General features: G+C 48.1%; 3 protein-coding genes across 8 annotated transcripts in view; 2 read left to right on the forward strand and 1 right to left on the reverse strand.

Moving 5' to 3' along the window:
• Positions 1–586: 586 nt before the first annotated feature.
• LOC137653848 (uncharacterized) lies at positions 587–1,111 on the reverse strand. Its single transcript, XM_068387499.1, has one exon. The coding sequence runs from the start codon at positions 1,109–1,111 to the stop codon at positions 587–589; it is 525 nt and encodes a 174-aa protein (XP_068243600.1).
• A 1,097-nt stretch (positions 1,112–2,208) lies between these two features.
• Positions 2,209–11,890, forward strand: LOC137653850 (uncharacterized). Its single transcript, XM_068387500.1, has 3 exons — positions 2,209–2,673; positions 8,089–8,223; positions 11,765–11,890. Exons 1-3 carry the CDS (start codon positions 2,209–2,211, stop codon positions 11,888–11,890), a joined length of 726 nt encoding a protein of 241 aa, XP_068243601.1.
• Mical (Molecule interacting with CasL) overlaps positions 8,984–22,026 on the forward strand; it is a 442,383-nt gene continuing 429,340 nt past the window's right edge. For 5 of the 6 annotated variants that reach the window (XM_068386751.1, XM_068386754.1, XM_068386755.1 and 2 more), the window contains exon 1: positions 8,984–9,114. The gene's annotated coding sequence lies outside the window, so the exon portion shown is untranslated. The remainder of the gene's footprint in view (positions 9,115–22,026) is intronic. The other variant, XM_068386753.1, reaches the window with a different exon arrangement.

Genomic DNA, 22,026 nt, shown 5'->3' on the forward strand with positions numbered 1-22,026 from the left:
TATACTCTTCCACTTAAGTCATAATTGCAACACTTGGTAAGTTTCATTGCCTGTTTGGCATCAGCCATGGTTATGCTGCAGGCTGAATGATAAGTCACTGAGTTCATAGCCTTAGCTACTTTGGCATCATTAAAGCTTTTAAATGCTCCAGTGTCAACCAGCCCGTCCAGAGCCTCACCTCCGTTCAGTTCTACAGGTAAGACAGTTCTGTATACGCTTCATAGTGCAGGAGAAGCTGCAGCCACAGCGGAGGGAAGCAGGGGTAGACTGTGTGAGGGTGTCTAGGACTATTCCAGCTACAAGATTAGAGTTAGTTGATTTGACATTATTGTTCCATCGTTTTCTTTGTGACTTGCAGACACAAGCACAATGACCTACCTTCTGACAGTTGGAACACGAGGTTTTCTTGGCTGGACAGTGGACTCTGGGGTGTAGGGATGTCCCACAAAAGAAGCACTTCTGACCGCTGATGGCAGCAGCACACTCATTTGGATTCGGGGAGTTGCTCATTTCGATTAGAAAACAGTTGGGATCCGTTTCGGGTTTTGCCTGATCATCTTGCAATGCTGCCACTGCAGTTTTTGTTTCATTTGCATAAGATGCTGAGTGCAGTTGAGCCATTTCTAGTGCACAGGCCTGTTTCACAACTGTGAAAGTTCTCTAACAGTCTCTGTCGGATTGCATTAGATGCCATACCCATGATGTATGAATCTTTGATAGCCAGTTCTTCAGCCTTAGAGGCTGTATAATCAGTGAAGCTATATTCCGAGGCCAGACCTTTGAGGTTATCCATAAAAAAAGTGTCTAGAGTCTCGTCACTCTGTTGCTTGCAGGTGGCTAATTTGTATCTGGCGAACACCTCACTTTTCTGTTTCACAAATCTAGCCTTTAACAGGCTTATGGCAGTGGCATATGTGGTGGTACTTTTGATGATCTTAAATAGTTTACAAGACACATGAGCACGAAGCAGGGCCAATTTATCTGGATTTAAGTCCGGGTTGATGCCCGCACAGAACGCCTCAAAGTTATCATGCCACATAATCCATTTGTCCTCTGCATCGGCTGATTCTGGGTCCACGTCAATCGGGCTGGGCCTCAGAAACTTGTCCATGGTGAATCTAAGCCAAATAAATTGTGGAATACCAAACACAGTTGCTGGAACGTTGGCTTTATTCAGCATAAAGCTGTGGCAGACGAACACGTTATCCCTACGTCGTTTGGGCTTTCCTTGGATAACTTCGCTGGGCAGGAGTTTCCGGAACACATCAGTTTATTCCTCAAAGACGTCATCGAGAAGGCCAAGAGAGAGGTTGAAACTTGTCACAAGAAACTTCGACAAGCCTCTAGAGATCTTAAGGATCTTCTCCAATCAAATATGTTTGAAGGTGCCAGGAGAAGAGCAGGTGAGGTAGCTCATGCTAGGGGTTTCTCTCACATGTCCATTTTAAATAAACTGAATAACTTATTGCAAAATTCCAAATGGGATTATTTGTCTGACAAAGTGGTCAATTTATCCTCTACTGTGTTTAATAGAGAGCAACTTGAAGTATTAAATTTAGGTATGGGTTTCTGTGTAGGTACAACTAAAAGTGACTTCCTTGATTCTATCTCTAATATTAATTTCTTTAATTTTAATAATCCTAGTTTAAAGTTAAATTATTTAAAAGGGTTAGTGGTTGATAATCTAATTTCTGGGAACATAGATGTTTTACCTAAAAGGCATAGAGAGGCCTTGGTTTCTTTGTCCAAGAATCAACAAATTAAGATCTTGAAGGCTGATAAGGGGGGCGCCACGGTGGTGATGGATACCGAGGACTATATTAGTAAGGTCAATTCCCTTTTAAGTGATACTAATACTTACGAAATTGTTTCTTCCCCTCCCACAGTCACCAAACTTCAACAGGACTTTAATTGGTCTCTGGGAAAAATAGAAAAATCTATTCCTGATCCGCAGCAAAGGGCTACTGTCTTGTCTAAAATTTCCTCTAAAAACCATCATTCCCGTATTTCTACGGGATTCCAAAAGTACACAAACCTGGGTGTCCAGTAAGACCCATTGTGGCGACTTGCAATTCCCCCCAAGACAATTTGGCAGAATGGGTAGCTTTGATTTTAAGTGGTTTTGTAGGAAAAAATTCAGACTCACATTTGATCCATTCCTACGATTTTATTGATAGAATAAGGAACGATTTTGACACGGACTGCAGAATGGTTAGTTTAGACGTCACAGCTTTATTCACCAATGTTCCTTTGGAATATGTTTTAGATAACCTTAGGGCAAAGATTTTCGAAGAACAGTTACATATCCCCATTCCATTAGAACCTTTTTTGGCATTAGTTAGATTGTGCGTATCTACTAATATTTTGTACTTTAACAATATTTGTTATAAGCAACTGTTTGGTGTGTCTATGGGTTCAAAATTATCGCCCATATTGTCCAATCTGTGCATGGAGTTCGTGGAGAAGAGTATTTTAGAACATTGTGATCCACACATTAAGCCACTGGTCTGGGTCAGATTTGTTGATGATATTTTTATTCTTTTCAAAGGAGACGACGCACGGCTACAACTAGTTGACCGTGCCAATAGCATTGTACCCTCTATAAAATTCACTGTTGAACTGGAGGAAGATAATAAGCTTGCATTTTTGGATGTTTTGGTTATTAGAGATAATGTAAGTAACAGGTTTAAATTTTCAGTGTTTCGTGAAAGTACTAATGCTGAGGGGTACATTCATTTCTATTCCTTTCATTCATTGAGGGTAAAAGCGAATACTATTGTCAACTTTTTTCTTAGAGCCCTTCGTATTTGTGATATCGAACTTTTAGAGCTTGAGCTTCAGCATATCTTCAATGTTTTTAAGGGTCTGAAATATCCCACTCACATTATAGAAAGAGCTGTCTCTAAAGCAAAACGAATATATTACGGTATGAGTGTAGCATGTAATCCTAATGTGGTAAAAAATAAGAAGTATTTATCCATAGCTTACAATCCGAAACTGGAAAATACCTGCTATCTTGCAAATAGTAAGCAAAAAGAAATTAAAATTGCTTTCAATTTTAAAAATACTATCAGAAATCGGTTAGTGTGCAATAATAACAACAATGGTATTAGGAAAACACCCAGTGTTTATGAAATTCCCTGTGCCAATTGCCCTCAGAAATACTTTGGAGAAAGTGGGCGGGGTTTGGATGTAAGACTTTCTGAACATCGTAGGGCCTATGAACTCCATGCAATGAATAATGCTCTTGTTTCACATTCATTCGCTCCAGGACACAACATCAATTGGAATGGTGCCTCTGTCATTTTTAAGAGTGGGGATGTTGGTGTTCGTCGCTTAGTGGAGGGAGCTGCTATTAGAAAGGGTGTGCTTTTAAAGGGAACAAAACCTTCACTGATGAAGATAGTTTTACGAATTCTTTAATAATTGACCACTTTGTCCACGATTTTAGGACTCATATGTCTGGTGATTGTGAGACCCCTGATGTTGCTCCCACCTCTCTTTTGTCCCAGATGACTGAGGTTATTACAGCCAGTCATGGCACCGATGGAGTGTCTGCTCAGCTGGAATCACCTGAACGACCACTTAGCCGTTCCAGCCGTCTCGCCAACAGAAACAACCGGACAGGGATTACCTGACCAACACTTAGATCCATCCGCCTTGAACCAGTTGTTATTATTTCTTTTTTCACTGTTGTAACGATCCCTCCATTGTTCAACCGTCAGTAGGACTGAAGAGGGATACGGAGCAGTATCCGAAAGTCTCTCCTAGTATATTTTTCACCATTTTACAATAATATATTTTAACACTACTGTGGCTTTTGATTGTCAATATTATAGCCTCGTTATGGAGGTTCCTTAGTTCATTATTATTATTATTATTATCATTATTATTATTATTATTGGATGTCAAGGTGGGACAAGAGACACACGGTAGTGGAGGCATGTGGTTTATTGCGTTCTAAGGTACAGAATGCCCACAGTTGCTCTCTGCAACCAGCACACTCATCTGGCGCCTGCCCACCATGGGAAGACATATCGTACTCATGCAGGTATTCCATCACCCCCTCCCCCTCCGCGAGATTAATACATGGGTATACATGGAGAGGTAATAATAAAAAATAATACATGGATATAAATGGATTAAATTGGATGCATGGGCAAGAATAAGGAGACAGATACATAGCTGTCAATAGTATAAAATGCAGTGTATGGGTAATACATGTTCGTAAAATAATATGAGGAGCAGGTACAATAAAAATATAAGCAGATGCTGCTGTAATGTGCATGATTACACAAGAGAAGGTATATGACAGTTAAGGATGTCATATGTAGTCATTCATCCACGCTGGCCTTCTTGTACGCCGTGATGGGCGTGGCTCCCGTACTGCTTGTGGGTTGGGCGTAGGGTGACTGATCAGTGGCTGCTCGGCCGTAGGCGGAGCTGGATGCGTAGCAGGTGTGACCCACCCTGGCTGGCGCCCCGATGATGTGAGTTGCAGGTGCTTCCTGTTACGGAGGAAGAGGCGCCCTTAGCCGCTCAGTCTGACTAGGTATTGACGGTATGGGAGCGTTTCTGCCACGGTACCGGTATGGTCCCACAGCTTAGTAGCCTGATTTTGCACTCGCACTTGGGAGCCCGGGTTGATAACTGGAAGCATTCTGGAGGGTCCGTTCTTGGTGAGGGCAGCACCGCTGTCAGCCATCTGACGTTCTCTTTGCCGAAGGGTTGCCCCCCAGTGTTTATCTACCGTGAGGTGCCAGCGGGCCGTAGGTACGCCGTCTCGGAGCTGCCTGCCCACTGCTATCTGGGCAGGTGACTCATTTATTCCACGGAGGGTGGTGTTGAGGTACTACAACATAGCCATAGAGGACTTGTGTCGAGGCTGCCGCCGCTGCCCGTATTGGCCATTATTATCCGCTTCCCGACCTTGACTGTGCCCTGCCATTGGACTGCGGGTACTGGGCGGATGATAGCCGCACGGACACGCCCCATAACTTGAAAAATTCCCCCATTTCCTCGCTTGCCAGATTAGTGCCAACGTCCGTGGAGATTTGCTCCGGGGCCCCCCACCCGGCGAAGTAGCGATGTAGCTGGGTCTTGATGTGAGAGGAGGAGGTGCCGGGGGAAGTGGGCCAGTGCCAGCCAACCTGTGAGCCTGTCTGCGTAGGCCATGTACGAGTGTCCGTCGTGCTGGAACATATCCGCTACCGTCATCTGGAAGGAGTACTGGTGGGGCGGCGTGATGATGAGTTCCTCCGCAGCCTGGGATGGTGCATGTGCGTCGAATTCTTCGCACAAGGATTGGTGATACTGCAGATCCCCCTCGAGTCCAGGCCAGTACACCGTCTGGCGTGCTCGTCGTTGCATCGAGTCTAGGCCTTGGTGCCCCACGTGTAGATTGGCAGCCACCTCCTGACGGAGAGACTCCGGGATAACTAGGCGGACGTTGCCCTGTTCGAATGTGTATGTCACTAAGTCTTGGATGACGGCCAGCCTCTCCCTGATACCGTAGAAGGGCCGAAGGCATGCAACTTCCTGGGACTTTCTGTCGGCCCAGTCCCGGGCCAGGACCCTAGCCATGAGCAGCTGATACATGAGGTCGCTGACAGCGGCATGCCTGACACTCGCCTCGTCCACGACACAGCTGTCGTGCTCTACTGCTGCCAGGACGGCAGCCGCTATGGCGTCGGTGAGATCTTCGTCGAGGTCCACGTCGTGGGCGCTGGGATCGACTTTCAAGGCGGGGTATCGTAACAGGAAGTCTGCCGCACTGTTACGCTACCCCAGCAGATACTTGACCCTGAATCGGTACTGCAGGGTTCTCTAATTCAGCCTGAAGAGACGGGGGTTGGAGTTTTCCATGAGGGCCTGATCTCCCAGCAACTTGATTAACGGGCGGTGGTAAGTCAAGACGGTGAGGTTAGGGCACCCCAGCAGGAACAGCCTCGCCTTCTGGAGACACCAGGATACCGCGAGGGCCTCCCCCTCCACGGCAGCGTAGCCAGCTTCAGCGGTGGTGAGATGGCGGCTACTGCATAGTGCCAGGCGCCACCCGCCTGTGCAGCAGCAGGGCGTGGTGGCGGAGTTGCATGCACAATACTACTGAAGGATTACAAACCCTATGCCCTCTTTGCTCCAGTCGGTGATCGCTGCTGTGGTGCGGCTCCTGTTGTAGTGGGCCAACCCGTCCTTTGCTAATTGGCAGATTGTGTCCTGGGCGTGATGGAATTTGGTGCGGAGTGCCTCGTCCCAGTACACTAACTTCCCCGTTGGTTTCTTGAGGAGTTCCCTGAATGGGTTCATGATGGGGGCTGTTGCAAGGAAGGGCGCTAGCTGGTTAACGAATCCGTACCATGCCCTTATGTTGGTAATAGATGGCTGACGTGGCATCGGGAAGTTCTTGATGGCCGCCAAACGCTCCTCTGTTGGCTTGTAGACCTCCCAGCCCAAGTTGAAGCCCACAAAGTCCACTTCTCTTCTTGTGAACTGGAATTTCTCCGGCTTCAGGGTGACCCCCTTAGCTGCGCATGTTTCGAGGAAGTCATAGGCGTGCCAGAAAGCCCCTTGGATGCTCTCATCGTAGAGCAGAGTGTCGTCTACGCACTTATATTTCCTCCGGATGCCCTGGATGGCGTCGTCGAATCGTTGAGTATACGCATCGCCGGCGGAGCAGGGCCCCATGGGGGTACGACGGTAACGAAATCTCCCCCAGGAGGTAATGAATGTGGTTAGGTCGCAGCTTTCTTCATCTAGCTCCACCTGGTGGTATCCCCAGTACGCGTCCGCCACGATCTTGAATGTGTGCTTAGGTACCCCGGACACCATGTCGAATGGGGCGGGTGTGTGGTGTGTCTCCCGCAGGCAGGATGCGGGGCTGCAGACGCAGGGACATATGGTGCAGGGGTAGCATGTGTCGTAATCCGGTCGCGGAGGGCGTTGATCATTTGTTGCTGTGCTGCCATGGCTTACCTGGCTTCTTGAAAGGCAGGAACGAGCCCATGGGGGACGACGGGGTGTGCAGCCCTTGGGGTGGACTGCGCTGAGCGGCGCTGGAAGGGCATGGGGAGGGTTACGGAGGTCCTTGAGAATCACTGCGCCATATTGGATGTCAAGGTGGGACAAGAGACACACGGTAGTGGAGGCATGTGGTTTATTGCGTCCTAAGATACGGACTGCCCACAGTTGCTCTCTGCAACCAGCACACTCACCTGGCGCCTGCCCGCCATGGGAAGACATATTGTACTCATGCAGGTACTCCATCAATTATTATTATTATTTGCTAAGCTACACCCCTAGCTGTGAAAGCAGAATGCTATAAGCCCGAGGGCTCCAACAGGGAAAATAGCCTTGTGAGGAAAGGAAATAAAGAAACTACAAGAGAAGTAATTGACTACTGAATTTAAATATTTTTGGACGTCTAGCGGGAGCTTTTTGTATAGTTTTGTGGTCTTGCATTTGAAAACACTAGAACCTACATTAGACTTATATCTTGGCTCCAATATTTTAAAACAATCTATAACTATTGTTGTTTTGACGCGATTTGTTGGTTGCACGATATGTGGATATGATGGAACTAGGAACCAGTAACTATGAAGAATATTTGACTTATCCCTTTTCCTGGTTCCTGGTTTCTCGCTCTCCATTTCTTATTTCACGACACACGTCTGCATGCATTGTAGGCCCTATTAATCAAAGGATAAGTGCAAGGCTTTACGGCCTATAGGCCTATTGTTTGAACCTATTATTAGAACAATGAATAAGAAATACAGAAGGATGAAAATGGTTTGCTACGGCTGTTGATTTATGAACAACAGATTCAGATACAATTCCCTTAAAGGGTAAGGCAACATTGATGTTTGAAATACGTCATGATTGTTTCCTGTTAGGAGTGAGAAAAGCTTGTTCGAAAACATTTTGACTATCACAAAGCTTTACAAGATCAATATTAAATTGGAAGTTATAGCAGTCTGAAAGAAGAAAAATCTAAACCAGGACTAGTGTTGGTCTCTTTTCTGAAAATGCCAGTAGTAAAACTACATCTATATCTAGAAACTGTGATATCCTAAAATGAAAATTTGTCATCAGCTTCATTCTCTATTTAGAACCCTAAGTTGTGATGAAGATCAATCTGAAAGTCAGATGTATTTAAATGATAAAAGTGGTTCAAGTGTATGGCTGGGTCTTCCAACTCTTCCAGTGCCTTGTGGAGCCCAGTTAAAAGTTTGGTGAACTAATCTCTCTTGAGGATTGCGAAGAACATGCCCAATTGCCCATACCTTCTCCATCTACCCCTCGCCATGATCTCACCCACATATAGCACTCGAGGAATCTCTCTTATAGTTTCATTATTAATCGTGTCCTGTCATTCAACTGTTAATATTTTTCTGAGGGTTTTGTTCTCAAATCTACCAAATTTACAGGATTAGGAAGAAAAATTCAATAACAGTTTTTCTTACCAATTAGAAATTCATCATTTGAGATTATAGGTGCCTTCCATGACAAGGTCTAATTGTAAACCTTGTTCCAAGGGTAGTGTTTTCCCCTAACTTTAGGATGCACATTTTATCTACAGTAAGTATTTTTCGACTCTAAAAGACTGTATCATGGTGTTTGCATTATTTTATCAAAATAAACTAATTTTTTAACAACATAAACTCTCATTTTTAAGTGATACAGACAATTACATATGAACACGAGGAACTTTGAATATAAGTAAGAAAACAGCTGTTTGTATCTCCGGTTATTCAAAATCATCCGCTACACTAATAATTTTGCCCTGAATGCTTTTCATACTCGTGGCAATTATATCACGTTCATGCACCATAAAAAAATATAACAAATATACATACTGTATAATAAATAGTTCCTTTTTATTATTACATATTTGTAAAGAAAATGTGTTTTTCTTACTTTAATAATGACGTTAATCTACTGTTTTTATTATTATACGTAAACAATTTTACCCTCGAACGACGTTGACTTCCATTGTGACTTTAGCCAAGTGTTGTGGAGGTCAGTGTACCAAAGTTCGAACCTAGAAAAGTTTTCTAATTCGTGATTCATTATTCCTTTGGATGTAAGTGTTCCAAGGGCACACTATATTACATAGAGGTAAGTTACGAGGCGCTAGTTTTAATAGTATTTGAGCCGTTCGTTTGAATAGATAAGCTCCTCAGTGACAGGATGGTTATTTAACATGACGTCTGGGTGCTTTGAAGACGAGACTCCAAAACAACACTTTCTGTCATTACCTCCCCTGAATACAAATTCCAGTTGTTAAGTTATCCTACAATTAAAAACACCATACATATGTGGACTCTTAAATATGCCCTTTCATTTTATAATACTGTTGAACTATTTAGTCCTGGCTTAGGTGTGGACATATCATGTCAATGTAGTGAAATGTCCTGTGTCCACTGTAGTAGTAAGGTCGGTGGTATTGTTGAACTACGTTATATTTTGTTTGTTTGTCATTTATATCCAGTGAAGGTGCACCAACTATCCCACTGTCAACATAGAATTAAAAGTGATTTAACATACTTTCTTTGTTCTTTGTGTTGATTACATCAGTCAGCTTGAACCTGAATAATGATTCAAGCCGTGTCCAAATGTAAACGTCACTTACCAGTCACGTTATTGAAGCTAGGATCACCTGTAGGAGATTGTGACCATTATTTGGTAAATGTTTATTGTAGCAGAATATCCTGAATGAAAAAAATATGAAGTGTTTCTTGTTTATGGGTAAATTTTGATTTCATTATAGAATAGTGCAATATTATTTAGGACAATGGAATGTGTATAATTGAATAGGTCTTTGTAAATACTAATTTGAATCCCACATATTATGGATGTAAAGCTCTTATAGAAGTTACAGATTTTATTAAATAATTCCCGTTTTTCTCCTTTTTCTCATCTTGGGACATATCCCAGGAGCCTTCCTTCACCCATTATTTCAGACAAACACTGATAGGTAATGCTACTGTACTAAGTTACTTGGGTAAATCCTTAGAAAGAGGAACCAGCCCAAAATGACATGCAAATATGTTTTTCTAGGTGATTTTGATGTGTTTTGCACGAATATCCTTCATTTTCCTTGGAAATGAATGGTTTTAGACTTTACTCTATAACAAACCTAACCTAAACTAGGGTCCTGTACCCCTACCTAGGCCTAGCGGGGGGGGCTCCACCCCCCGTATGACCCCTTCCCTTAAGTCCACAGTGATTAGTAATGTTCCGCGCTATGTTGGAATCTGCGCCGATTCCAATTCGGGTTGCGCGATGTTTGAATTCTTACTTTGTACGGCAAAGTTGGAATGCAGTGTTGGGTTCCCGCGGGTGTTTTCACATAAATCAATTCATAATTGACGCTTTGGTTCAACTTGTTTTAGAAGAATTAAAAGAAATATCCTGGGAGGGCCAGGCAATGGCTTCAGTCGTTGCATTCTATTATTAGTAACATTAGAAGAATGAAAAGTGGTAGGAATATTTAAATATAATTGGCTTTCGTTTGTTTAAAATGATCCAATTATTTCAAAGTATCAAGTCTCATGGTGCGTGAAGAAGTCACTTGGGGCAATCAAACGAAGTTTATAGGTGGAACAAGAAGAAGGGGCGGAGCTATGAAGTCATTTTTGGCGGGAGTCAAAGGGTGAACATCTCTCTTTAATAGCCACTCGCCTTAGTAAAAATACAGTCCTCATTTTTTGTAAACGTAACAAAAATTGATTACTTATGTTCTATTTATCTCCAGGCATAACTAATGGTATATTCCTAATCAGAAAAGTGCGATTTATGCGTTTCTGAAGTATTTATAGGTCGCTAAGCTGGTTCCTCTTCCTAAAATAATACCGTTACTTGTTCAAACAGAATAAAGGGCCCAACGTTTTACGTTCTAAACCTCTTCGTTATTTGTTTTAAGCATTCAAATATACAATGTAATTGCAGCTCTTATGTTATTTATCGTGCTAATAATGAAAGGTTTCGGTAGAAAAGTATATTTGATATATATATTGTCTGATGATGGGAAATGGAAGCCAAGTCCATGTTCGAAGTGGCTGGAGTGCGAAGCTACAACTCTCCCCTTTGTTAAGTTTGTATGATGATGATAAATTCCAAAATACTATCCCATGAGGTTAGCACAAGTGACGAAGCATGTTCCCTTGCCAGAACATAGGATTGATGCGATAATATTTAATCACGAGCACAGGAAGCTATGGGAGTGTAAAAGCCAATAAATCATTATCTCAATTAAGTAAGGAGGCACTTGTAGTACGATGAATACTGGTACAAAAGACTCCATAGAAAATGGGATGGAAAAAAATCACGTTTTGTGTGTGTAAATCCTGGCAAACAAAAGCTCCAGTCTTTTGACCTGGTTTCATTACTATTATTTTGGTTTTGATTACTGGTAACTTTTTTCTTTATTATTATGATGATTGCTTTTTATGATGACTGGGAGAAACAACAAAGTTTTAAAAAGTTAATATAAATATCATACAATTAGACTGGTATACAGTTAAGGTGTTCCGAACATAATTGATACGTTACCATGGCTTTTTAGTTACGGTAGGTGACCCACCCACGCTAATGATATGGCTTTTGCCAGAAATGATTATCAAAAACATTAAAAACGCCACAAAATGAATTAAAAATCATTCTTTTCCCCAAAATGTTTATTGTACTGTTCTATAATTTTACCTTTGGGCCATTGGAACTCGCATAATTAAATAGGAATTTGCAATTTGAATTCCGTATATTACAGGCGGAAAGTGTTATTAACAAAGTTTCAGGTTTCAATAAAAATTTCCAGTTTTGCTCCTGTATCATCTTGGCGCATACTGCAGGAGCCACTGTTCACTTGGTAGTTCAGGATAACATTGATAGGTGACATTTTTTTACTAAGTTACTTGTTCGAACAGAATAAAGGACCTATTTTATATTCTAAACCTCTTGGTTATTTGTTTTCACTATTGGAATACTCTGTATACCATTTAATTACAGCTCTGTTAATAATGACTGTTAGGGTGGAAACGTGTGTGTGTGTGACATAATTAGTATGTGATGTATTTAGTCTGATAATGTTTGAACAGAGGTAGAAATGCAAAGCTGAAACTCTCAATTTGTTCTGTCACTAAATACAAACCAACGCTAGTAATAGGGGATATTATTTTCATCGCAGCAGAAAGACGAGCCATTAGATTTTTAGTGAAGATTAATCACCCACCCGCTAGTCAGCGGGGAGTTGGGGTGGGGTAGTAACAACCCTTCTCACTCACACATCTGGGTATATCACCCACTTTGCTTGTGGTTTGAGTAGAGAACGGACGTTACCGCTCTTCCCCCTCACCAATACCTGTATATTGTTGACTTGCATTACTACCAATCTTTTGTTTACTTTTTCTTTATCAGTGTGTGTGCTCTCTTCTTAGCCGTCCTCATACGGACCTGCCCATGACCTGCAGGATCTTCATGTCAGAGGGCGGCAGTGTGATAAGGACAACACCTGCCCTGAATGCCAGGATTGGTCTGCCTCCCAGTGGGAGAGGTTTGGGTGCCGACAGAAGAAGAAGGCTAAAAAGGATTCATCCCCTTCGGGGTCATCCTTTAAGTCGAAGAAATACAAGGTTGTTTCTTCCGCCTCCCTGACCTCTCCTCGAAGTTCCTGTTCAGTTGGTTTCCTCTAGGGAACTGTCGAATAGAAGCATAGACCGTTTAACTCGGGTCAACCCCGTTTCTCAAGACACTGTGCTGCTTCCCCTAGCAAAGCAGCCCCGCCCCTCCCCCTGGGGGAAACCTGATGTTTTTCAGGTGTAACCACCCACCGGCCCCCCTTCGAAGAAGATGCTGTTCCAACTCCTTCAACTTATGCTGAGAGGCAGCATTCATCATCCCCCTCCCTCGGCCTTGCTGAGTGTCGGCCTTCTTGATTCTGAGGCGTCGTCTGTGGTGTCTGCCGACAATTCATGCCCTGCCTCTTCTGCTGCAGCTGTCGCCATTGCTGAAGACTGCGCTTCCTCCCCTGCAGAGCCGATTCTTCCACCAGGGTTGGAGCAAAGTCCGAGGAAAGTCTCTCGTTCCAGGTTGAGACACCGATCCGAAGACCTAGAGATCTTCCTGCTGGGCAGTCCTCCTCTTCGCCATCGTCAGAAGCAAACTCGCAGAGTTCGTGGTCCTCCTTGTTGCCTTAGACGCTCTTCTTCAACCTCTGGCAAAGAGATTCTTTTCGGCTCTCCGCATTCATCTGCCGGGTGATCCCCTTCGGAGAATTGTCACTCGCCAGGACCTCACTGCTTGCCTACTTCTCACTTGTCTCCTCAGGCGCAGCTCTCGCCTTAAGAGTCTCGTCAGCCTTGCTGACTTCCTGCTGGTTCCAGACCCTTTCCTGTCTTATCGGACTCTCCCCTGAGTTGCTGTTCTCCATAATTGTGGCGTTCACCTGTCCACCACCTCTTTCCGACCTCTCGCCATTGAACAGCTGTTCGTGGCACATTAGCATCCATTGAATCTCCTAATACTCAGCCTTCTCATCGAGTTCTCGTGAATCGTCAACTGTTCGCAGTCCCCAGCTCCTTGCCAACTGCCTTTATCTTTGGGGATCATAGTAAACCTCAAGAAATCATCTCTTTTTCCCTCCCAACGACTGGTATACTTGGGTATGATCATAGACACCGATCTTCATAAAGTTTTCACATCAGACGACAGGGTAGTAAGGCTGAGGAAGGTAGCAAAACTATTCCTCAGACAAGAAGAACTCCCAGCCCAGGGATGTTTGTGTCTCCTCAGGCACTTATCATCCCTGGTCCATCTAGTTCCCAACGGCTGTCTCAGGATGCAATCTCTCCAATGGCGGCTAAAGTCTAACTGGGATCATTCAACGATTCCCTGGACGTTCTAGCTCCTATGGGACTGGAAGAACAGACGGACCTCAGGTGGTGGTTGACAGACGAGAATCTGCTAAAGGGTGTCGACCTTCTTGTCCACATCCCGAACTTGCTCTTTTCAGATGCATCAGAGGAAGGGGAGGGTGGTGCCTCACATGCTCCACCACTCAGCCTCTGGCCCTTCAACAGTTCCAACGGTACCTGGCGGGCCACTCGGTTGTATTGGCGAGCGACAACACCACTTTAGTGGCTTATATCAACAAAAAAGGTGGTACCTTTTTGCAGCCCCTATCCCATCTGGTAGTAGAGATCTTGAGATGGGCAGAAGACAACTTGGTGACCCTATCAGCTCACTTCATTCCGGGCAAAAGGAATATGCTCACAGACAACCTGAGCAGAGCAGCTCGGATAGTAGGCTCTGAGTGGTCTTTGAATCATCCAGTAGCAAACAAAGTCCCGACTTTGTGGGGTTCCCCGACTGTGGACCTGTTTGCAATGTTCCTAAATTTCAGGCTCCTGCTTTACTGCTCCTCAGTCCCCAGACCCCAAGGCTTTCTGGCAAGAAGCAGTCCAACGGTGGGACAACATCGACGGTTACACCTTTCTCCTGTTCTGTCTGGTGAGAAGAGTACTCTCGATGACTCTCATAACTCCGCTATGGCATCACGCAGAATGGTTTCCGGATCTTCTGCAGCTCCTAACAGAGCTTTCAAGAGAACTCCCTCCAAGACACGATCTATTCAGACAGTCACATGCGAACATTTTCCACAAAGCCATAGCTTTGGTACGACCTCAGGCCTGGAGACTATCCAGCCTCTCTTCACTCAGGATTCTCGCAACACGTTACAAAACAGATGGCTGGACATATGCGACGATCATCAGCACGAGTCTACCAAGGAAAGGGGAATGTCTTTTGTGGTTGGTGTCGTGGAAGGGGCATGTCTCCCCTGGATGCCAATATTCTAGCAACAGCAGTGTCTTGTGCACCTGCAGGAGGAAATGCTCCTTTCGGGTTCGGCAGGAAAAGATTACTGCTCAGCCTTGAGTCTTGCCTTTAAGCTGAAAGGAGTAAATATTTCCTCTTCGCTGGAACTGTTTCTCCTCGTACGAAGTTATGAACTTGCCTGTCCCCAGTCGGATGTTAGACCTTGGAACGTGGTTCGTGTTCTTCAGTCTGAGGGTCCCCCCTACAAACCACTACGCCAGGCAACAGATCGCCACCTCACTCTGAAGACGGTGTTCTTTCTCTCCTTTGCAAAGATTCAAAATATATGGGTAGCGAAACCTAGATTTGATTGCTTTCGAATAAATTTTCTACGTTCTATAACCGTTGACCTAGATCAACTGTTATGATGTCCAGTAAGGAGTCTGAGGTATTACCTCAAAAGAACATCTGGAGCTCAACCCCGTGTCAGAGCACTCTTCGTCAGCACAGGGAAGGTCAAGTGGAGGATGACGAAGAACACCATCTCTGCTTGGATTCACAAGGTCATTGACCTAACACTGAATCCTGATCCTCATCCAACATGTCGACCCAGAGCTCATGATGTCAGTGGCATTGCTACATCCCTGGCGTTCAAACGAAACTACTATATGGCACAGGTTCTACAAGCGGGTGTGTGAAGCTTCAGACGACCTTCACTGCCCACTACTTGCAAGACGTAACCCACAGGAACAGGGAAACATTTTCCATTGGTCCTGTGATAGCTGCACAACAACTGGTTCAACACCTCAAGCTCCTTGATGGACAAGTAGCAGGAGGTTGAGGGCAAAGGTTACCCGTAATTAGTCTGGATGAGTAATTAAGAATGACTGGCTCCTTTTTTCATCCTCCCCTCTCTTGGGAAAATCGGCACTCAGGTTCCTCTGCAAAATTGGCCTCGACTAACTGCAGGTAAACCATTGTTCCCTTGGTGAACTCTGAAGATTCCTATGCCTCAGAAGAACTCTTACCTTGACAGTCACATTGCTAGTATAACGAGCACACAGTGTGTGTAGGCTGCGGACCATGCATAGCACTGTTTTAGCAAGGTGTAGGGTTTCCACCCATCATGTGTTAAACATGTAAAGGGGAATCCCTGTGTCAAAGCCAAAAGTCAGATTGGCAAGGACATCCACCCTCCTAATGGGGTAAGTCAACCCCTATAAATAACTTTGGTTTTTATTTAGTAATGGAACAAATGACATTTGTTCCGTAACCGAAATACAAACCACGCTATTTACATTGGGTTTACTTTCGGCGTAGCTGAAATGACGAGCCAGAAGTTTTTAACGAGGGTTAACTACCCCCGCGCTAGTTAGCGGGGGTAGGGGAATGGGTAGCTTGCCACCCCTCCCCCCCCCACACTGGTGATTTGCTTCACTTCACTTTTGGCTCCGGCGATGAACAGACGTCTCTGTCCATCGTCCTCGTTTGACAGCCTTAATCTTTTTTTTGCTTTTCCTCAGCTTGTGTGTGTTTGAAGTTGGCCTCGCCCTTGGATGTCCACCATGTGCAAGTGCCCTGGTATTGCCGGTCGCCCTTGCGGTACTTTCATGACTGCGGTGGATACGGATCCTCACACCCTTTGCCCGCAGTGTCGAGGCCGACGGTGTGACAGAGAAAATACTTGTAGTGAGTGTAGGGAGTGGTCTGCCTCCCAGTGGGAGAAGTTTGGCCGCCGGCGTAAGAAGAAGTCCAAGAGAGACCGTTCTCCTTCTGGGGTTGCCTTGAAGGAGGAAGGCTCTCGGGACTCTTCTTCCGCCGCCCAAACCTCCTCCGAAGCTCCCCCTCGTCCGGCTCCTAAGGAGAGACCGCCGAGTGGGAGCGCAGGCCCTAGTTCTGTTTCCCGACCTTCGGTGGGGGGAGAGTGCGTCGCCTCCCATAGCGGAGCGGCTCCCCTCCTCCTCCGGGGGAGGTTTTTGATAATGATCCTGTCTCTCATGATGATCTTTTTCAGCTTTTGGCTTCCTTGGGGCTGAAGAGCCTGCCCTCCAAGGAAGTCCTGTTTGACCTTGTCCAGTTGAGGGCCGCTGTTAAGCAGTCGCCGGTGATAGCAGAGGTAGATCCTCTGTCTATCGTCGACGTCGTGGTGACAGAGGCTTCCGACGGGTCGGGGCAAACCTCTGCGGTTCCTGCTGAGGATGACGTTGCTGAAGGCTCTCCTCCCCCTTCTGTACATCCTTCGAAGGGGGAAGGGAGTCCCACGGGCTCTTCTGCTGCCAATCCTTCCTCTCGGGGAAGCGCTTTGACTGAGACTCCCCTTCGGAGGACTGATAATCCTGACGACCCTCCTCGTGGCCGCCTTCGCCGTAAGGCTCACCGTCCGCTACGTCGCAAGGGCCTCCCGTCTCCCTATAAGGGTGCTAAGAGGCGCCTTTTTGAATCTTCACCTCCTTCCTCCGATGGGGACTCTCCTCGCCGTAAGCAGCCTGCAGCGCCTGTCTCCTTAGACCTCTCCGGGGATCGTTCTCGTTCTCCAACGCCTTCCAGACCTTCCACCCCTGGTGCAGATGGACAGCAGTCTGACCTCGTCATCCGACGGGCAACGGTCCCTTCGTGGCAAAGGGTTGCCTCCCACGGTGTGGGTGCTTCCCTTGCGCGTCAGGGTTCCCCTGCGCGCCCTTCTGCAGTGTTAGAGCACAGGCGCTCTCCTGCTCGTCAGCGTTCTCCTGATCGCCAGCGTTCTCCTGATCGCCAGCGCTCTCCTGTTCGTCAGCGCTCTCCTGATGATCGTCGCCCCACTGCTCGCCAGCGCTCTCCTGAGGACACCGAACATCCTGATGTTCCTGTTGTGCGCCCAGCGCGCCATCGGTCTCCTGAGCGCTCTAGATCTCCTGCCCGTCAGAGCGCACCTGCGCTCTCAGTTCCTGACACGCGCCCACGTTCGCCCGCGCGACCTAGAACTTCGGTTCAGGTCTTGGACAAGGACTCTTCTTCTCCTCGCCCTCGCGATCCTGCTCGTCAGCCTGTTCCAGCGCAGCAATGCTCGCGGTCTCCTACGCGTACTTCTAAGGCTACTGTACTCCCTCGCGCCCACGCTCCTCCTGTTCCTGAGCCCGTTCGTGAATGTTCGCCTTTGCGCAACGCGCCGGCAGCTCCCACACTGGATTCCACACGTCGCCCTCCTGCTCGCCAGCGATCACAGACGCGTCAACGTTCGCCTGCTCGTCAGCGATCTCCTGCGCGTCAACGGTCCCCAGCGAGTCGGCGATCCCCTGAACATCGGCGATCTCCTGACCGCCCACATGATTTTTCGCCTGCGCGCAAGCGCGCTCCTACGCATCGGCGCCCAGAGGATCTGGAGAGACATGGGTCTCCTTCTACCATCTCGCCCACGCGCGGTCGCTCGCCTGCGCATTCTACGCGCCATCGCTCGCCTCACGCCAGCCTTCACCAACGCACCATCGATCTCCCACTCTTTACAGGTCCCCTGGACACCATCGACACCGGTCGTCGGAGCGATCTCGTTCGCCCATGCGCCAACGCGCTCACTCGCCAGCTCGCCCACGCGCTTACTCCCCTACGCGCCCGCGCTCGATTGTCTCCGCGCGATTGCGCGCCCGCGCTTCAACAGCCTCTCATGCGCGACTCTTTAGTTTCGCCTACGCACGAGCGTCAGCACGACCCCCGTTCGCGTCGGGTTCCGCAGCTCGCGACAGCAGCAGGGACGCGTGTCGCCAGACCGCAATCAGGATAGGGAAGACCCATCGGAGAGGTCAGAGAAACTTTCTTCCCCTTTTTCCTTACAGGTAGGTCAAGTGGTGTCCACTCCGAAGGATCGCCTGAGCCCCTTCCCTCCAGCGGGAATTTCGGACTCTGTGTCCGTGTCTCGGCAGTATTGGTTTGGTCCTCTGATGCGGGCGTTAGTGAAGGCTATGAAGCCGGCACTCGCCGATCAAGGACACAAGCCAACGGCGGCCTCGCCCCCGCTGAATAGAAGGAGAGGAGTGGACTTCGTGGTGACTTCTTCCAGGGAGAAGCTGGTTCTTAAGAGGTCCGTCAGGAAGGCTCCGTCCCCTTCGCAGGCGCTTTCTCCTTCTCCTGAGGACGAGGCTTTTCCGTCCTCAGGAGAATCCAGTGAGGTAGTGGTCTCCCCCTCGGCACCAAGGGGGGAGTCGTCTCCTCGTGGAGGGGAATCGTCCCGCGTGGAAGGCGCCTTTCAGACCTCTTTGTTGGAGTCGTGTATCCCGCCCAGGAGGGAACCTAAAGACTCCAAGACGATTCCGAAGTCTTCTTCTCGAATTCGTCAGGATCCAGCTGCACCCTGGGAGAACGTCCACGCATCTCCCCAGGAAGAGATTCCGGGAACAGGAGACTTAGCTGCCAGTCCACAGGGAGGAGACCAGCAAGAGTCTGAGCATGCCTTCTGGCAAGTTCTGAGCCTGATGAGACAGCTCGACGGGTTCATGGACCCCGTGATCGCCCCCCGTGAAGGCAAGGACACGGTCCTGGATCAGGTGTACGGAACTCAAAGCCCCCCAAGGCCAGTGCGGCTTTGCCCTTGTCCCAGGGGCTGAAGAGTGCCAGAGCCAGGGCCAGTGCTCAACTCGCGGTTCTCGCTTCCTCCAGTCGTTCCTCTGCCGGGAACAAACTCCTCCCACCTCCTCATCTGCAGCAGAGGAGGTACAGTATTTTGAGATCATGGGGGAGTCTAGCCTCGCTCTTCCCCTCCATCATTCGGTAGAAGAGCTCGCTAGGGGAGTTCCCCTGGAGAAGCTCTCCGCCCGGCAGGTAACGTTCTCGGCGTCGGAGATCCTGAGCCATGAGAAGGTCGCGAAGTGCGCCATGCAGGCCACTTCGTGGCTAGATATCTGGCTAGGTTCTCTGGGCATCCTATTGCGCTCCAAGCATCTGTCTAAGGAGACCAATAGGAAGGCCCTGGAGACCTTCCTCCTCTCGGGCACTCGCTCCATCGAGTTCTTGGCACATCAGGTTACCAACCTTTGGGCCAACTCGGTGTTGAAGCGTCGTGATGCGGTGACTGAGAAGATCCACCCGAAGGTCCCCGTCGTGGATGTCTGCAGGCTCAGGCACGCTTCCCTCCTTGGGGGGAATTTGTTCGAGCCACAGGACACGTAACGTACAGCTGAGAGGTGGAGGAAGTCTAGCCAAGACTCCCTCCTCCAAAGGGCCCTTGCATCTCGGCCCTACAAGCCTCCAGCTCCACAGCAACCGCAGCAGCAGCCTCGCAAGACACCAAAGCAGGCGCCGGCAGCTAAGAAAGTGGTGTCTAAGCCCCAGCCCTTTCCAGCCAAGGACAAGAGGGGCGGTAAGTCCTCCAGGGGAGGTAAGACTCCTAGAGGGAGCGGCCGCAAATGCTAGGAGTGGCAGTCCCCCCGCGTGTCCACCTGTGGGGGGATGCCTTCAAAGTTGCGTGCACAGGTGGCAGCAACATGGGGCCGATGCTTGGACGGTCTCCGTGATCGGCCAAGGCTATCGTATCCCATTCACGACATCTCAACCTCCCCTGACAGCGAATCAAGTGTCGTTGAGCTCCTATGCCATGGGATCGGTAAAGGGGCTAGCCCTTCGGGCAGAAGTCGAGACCATGCTCAAGAAGGATACTCTCCAGGAGGTCATCGACGGCTCCCCAGGCTTCTTCAGTCGACTCTTTCTTGTAAAGAAGGCGTCTGGAGGCTGGAGACCTGTCATCGACCTCTCAGCTCTGAACAAGTTTGTCAAGCAAACTCCGTTCAGCATGGAGACAGCGGACACGGTCAGACTTGCGGTGAGACCACAAGACTTCATGTGCACACTGGATCTAAAGGACGCGTACTTCCAGATCCCAATCCATCCGTCTTCCAGGAAGTACTTGAGATTCAGCCTAGACAGCAAGACCTACCAGTTCAAGGTGCTGTGCTTCGGTCTCTCCACAGCACCTCAGGTGTTCACCAGCGTGTTCACCCTGATTTCATCTTGGGCGCACAGGAACGGCATCCGTCTCCTTCGTTATCTGGACGACTGGCTGATCCTAGCAGATTCGGAGTCGACCCTTCTTCGACACCGAGACAGGCTTCTGGGACTTTGCCAGGATCTGGGGATCGTGGTAAATCTCGAGAAGTCCTCTCTGCAGCCGTCCCAACGACTGGTTTATCTAGGCATGTTGTTAGACACCAATCTCCACAAAGCCTTTCCATCAGACGACAGGATAGCAAAGCTGAGGAGGGTGGCGGAACCCTTCCTCAGGTGAGAAGAGCTTCCCGCCCAATCGTGGTTGCGTCTCTTAGGTCACCTGTCCTCCCTGGCTCGTCTGGTTCCAAATGGCCGTCTCAGGATGAGATCCCTGCAGTGGCGGCTCAAGTCCCGGTGGAATCAAGGATCCGATTCTCCGGACTTACAGGTCCCGATAGGACCTTCGGAACAGGTAGACCTGCGGTGGTGGCTGGTCGACGAGAACCTGCGAAAGGGAGTAGATATCGTCCTCCCCCCGGAGTTGACACTGTTTTCGGACGCGTCAAAAGAAGGGTGGGGGGCGCACATTCTGGACCAGAGGACCTCAGGCCTGACGGAGCTCCCGAGAGAACTTCCCCCCACGACACGAGCTACTCAGACAACCACACTGCAACATCTTCCACAAGGCCGTAGCCTCGCTTCGGCTTCACGCCTGGAGACTGTCCAGCGTCTCCTCACGGAGAAAGGCTTTTCGCAACAGGTTGCGGAGAGGATGTCTCGGCACCTGCGAAAGTCCTCTGAGGGAGTCTACCAGGCGAAGTGGAGTGTCTTCTGTGGTTGGTGTCGTGGGAGGGGTATCTCTCCACTCGATGCCACTATTCCAGCAATAACGGAGTTCCTCGTTTATTTGCGGGAGGAAATGCGCCTTTCGGTCTCAGCGGTGAAAGGCTATCGCTCAGCATTAAGCTTGGCTTTTAGGCTGAAAGAAGTGGACATTTCTTCCTCGCTGGAACACTCTCTACTCATACGTAGCTATGAGCTTACCTGCCCTCAGTCGGAAGTGAGACCTCCTCCTTGGAACGTGGTTCGGGTTCTCAGGGCTCTGAAGAGACCTCCCTTCGAACCATTACGCCAGGCCTCTGATCGCCACCTGTCTTGGAAGACGGCTTTCCTGCTCGCTTTGGCCTCTGCCAAGCGAGTTAGTGAACTTCATGGTCTCTCGTACAACATCGCCCATTCAAGGGGATGTGGGGAGGTAACGTTCAGGTT

This window comes from Palaemon carinicauda, chromosome 14 (assembly GCF_036898095.1).
Source record: "Palaemon carinicauda isolate YSFRI2023 chromosome 14, ASM3689809v2, whole genome shotgun sequence".
In the NCBI taxonomy this organism is placed as follows: Eukaryota; Metazoa; Arthropoda; class Malacostraca; order Decapoda; family Palaemonidae; genus Palaemon; species Palaemon carinicauda.

Coding starts and splice junctions, on each gene's coding strand:
- LOC137653848 (XM_068387499.1), bottom strand. CDS start 1,111: ATGGACAAGTTTCTGAGGCCCAGCCCGATTGACGTGGACCCAGAATCA.
- LOC137653850 (XM_068387500.1), top strand. CDS start 2,209: ATGGTTAGTTTAGACGTCACAGCTTTATTCACCAATGTTCCTTTGGAA. Junction 2,674..8,088: donor TTTTGGTTATTAGAGATAAT/GTAAGTAACAGG, acceptor ATTTGTCATCAG/CTTCATTCTCTATTTAGAAC. Junction 8,224..11,764: donor CTTGTGGAGCCCAGTTAAAA/GTTTGGTGAACT, acceptor CGTATATTACAG/GCGGAAAGTGTTATTAACAA.